The following is a 2215-nucleotide window of genomic DNA, read 5'->3' on the forward strand; positions in this document are numbered from 1 at the left end:
GGAAGAGCGATCGATTTGGGAGGGCGCTGTTTTGTCGCGTTGAAGAAGGCTCTGCGAAAGGTTGGTGTGACGGGGACTGAAGTATTTCTGTGTTTCGGAGTTGATGTGAGCGAGAAGAGGGGAAGTAGAGGAAACGATCATGGATCGGGCGGCGTTGACCGTTGGGCCGGCGATGGATATGCCGATAATGCATGACAGCGACCGTTACGAGCTGGTGAGGGATATTGGTGCCGGAAACTTCGGGATCGCGAGGCTAATGCGGGATAGGCAGACCATGGAGCTGGTGGCGGTGAAGTACATAGAGAGGGGCGAGAAGGTTGGTTGGTTAGTCGATTGATTAGTTCGAAGATTTTTATGGATCCTGTTGCTGTTTTCGTTATTGATATTATGATTTTTGTATCTGTTGCTTTTTTAGTTGTCGTCGTACTTCGGCTTTATGGAGTTTATTGTTTGGATTTTGTTTCGATTGAGACTTCTAGCCATGTGCTTTGCTGTAAAAAACTGGGTATTTATTCGACTTTATTTTGGTGTTAGTTATTGGGTAAATAAATTACTTTGATTTCTATGGATGGCATGCTGGACTTTCCGAGAAAGTTGAATCGGCTGAATCATTGAGGAGCTTTTCTAACTTTCTATCGCTTTTTCTTGATGGTAAATCTAGTTTTGGAAATCTGAAATAATTGGTTCCTTTTTTCTTTTTGAAAATCCTGTCTTTCCTACCATCGATGGACAAGTGCACGGGCTTGTAATTGTAAATATTTATTTTCTATGTTGTCTTTATGTCGTTTAGTGTGTTCTCCCTCAATTTAATTGTTAGACAAGGCTTATTGAATGTCTTCACCACCTAATTCGGCCATCTGGTATTACTTTGCCTCTTTTGATTGTGCAGATAGATGAAAATGTTAGAAGGGAAATCATTAATCACAGGTCTCTGCGGCACCCAAACATTGTTAGGTTTAAAGAGGTGCGCCTGACAGTTCTTATCACACCTTCTACGGAAGAACTTAATGATTTCTGTTATCTTGTTCTTCTGAGGGAACCATTATACAGGTTATCTTGACTCCAACCCATCTGGCTATTGTCATGGAATATGCTTCTGGCGGGGAACTTTTTGAGCGCATTTGCAATGCTGGACGCTTCAGTGAGGACGAGGTTTCTATGTTACTGGATTCATGGTTACTTAGTTCTTTAGGAAATGTATATTGATACTTTATTATTCTTGTAGGCTCGTTTCTTCTTTCAACAGCTCATATCTGGAGTCAGCTATTGTCACTCCATGGTATTTCACTTAGTTCTTTTTCGTTTGTTTTTGTAAGCTAAATCTGAGAAAAATTCACTATGCCTTTTGTTTTAAACTCTTGTCAAGCAAGTGTGCCACCGGGATCTAAAATTAGAGAATACCCTTTTAGATGGGAGTGCTGCTCCACGGTTAAAAATATGCGATTTTGGCTACTCTAAGGTATGCACTTGTTTGTATAGTAATTGACTAATTACTGATTTTTTGATTTGTGAGCAATAGAAGTTTTATTATCATCACCTTCGTCAGATGCATCCCAGCTATTTGGGATCAGTTTTGGATTCCTTATTTTTCATTCATTCATTCTCATAATCATCCATCCCAAGTTTGATTCTGATTATAAGTGAGAATCTTTTCTCATGAATTGAAAAAAAAAGCATTTGCTTCTTTCCTTTTGTAAAACTAATTTCTTTCAGAATTATTAATTTATGCATGTGTTGTTCTAGTGGAAGAAGAATACAGAGTTCTCCCACAGCATTAATAATGATTTCAGTATGAAATTTAATTTCTTTTGCTACAAATTGATGTTCTTATTTGTTTTCTCCTTTTCTACTTGGATGATGCTTGTTAACATGGTAGTATTAAAACATGTTTTTTCAGTCTGCAGTATTACATTCTCAACCAAAGTCCACTGTTGGAACTCCTGCATATATTGCTCCTGAAATTTTACTCAAGAAGGAATATGATGGCAAGGTATGCCTTTTTTCTCCTAAATAGAGACCTACTGTTGTTCCTATCAGTTTAGTGATGTAATGTGGAATTAAAAGTTAAGAATTATTGATTTATTTTGTGCTTGCAATTAATTGGAGAAGCAGAAGAAACGAAGTGCAAATGGACAACAGTAAAAAGAGTTGTGAGAGCTTTTTTTAATTAAAGAAATTAAGAGAGACTGCATATTGTTTTTGGGGGGGCGGGGGG

At 37.9% G+C, this 2215-nt stretch overlaps 1 protein-coding gene across 1 annotated transcript in view; it reads left to right on the forward strand.

Moving 5' to 3' along the window:
• Positions 1 to 6: 6 nt before the first annotated feature.
• LOC110033146 (serine/threonine-protein kinase SAPK10-like) overlaps positions 7 to 2215 on the forward strand; it is a 55752-nt gene continuing 53543 nt past the window's right edge. Inside the window, exons 1-6 of the mRNA XM_020737034.1 lie at positions 7 to 316; positions 890 to 964; positions 1051 to 1152; positions 1226 to 1279; positions 1367 to 1459; positions 1898 to 1990. Of these exons, the coding sequence (XP_020592693.1) occupies positions 140 to 316; positions 890 to 964; positions 1051 to 1152; positions 1226 to 1279; positions 1367 to 1459; positions 1898 to 1990 (594 nt within the window). The 5' untranslated portion in view covers positions 7 to 139. The remainder of the gene's footprint in view (positions 317 to 889; positions 965 to 1050; positions 1153 to 1225; positions 1280 to 1366; positions 1460 to 1897; positions 1991 to 2215) is intronic.

This window comes from Phalaenopsis equestris, unplaced genomic scaffold (assembly GCF_001263595.1).
Source record: "Phalaenopsis equestris unplaced genomic scaffold, ASM126359v1 Scaffold001098, whole genome shotgun sequence".
NCBI lineage: Eukaryota > Viridiplantae > Streptophyta > Magnoliopsida > Asparagales > Orchidaceae > Phalaenopsis > Phalaenopsis equestris.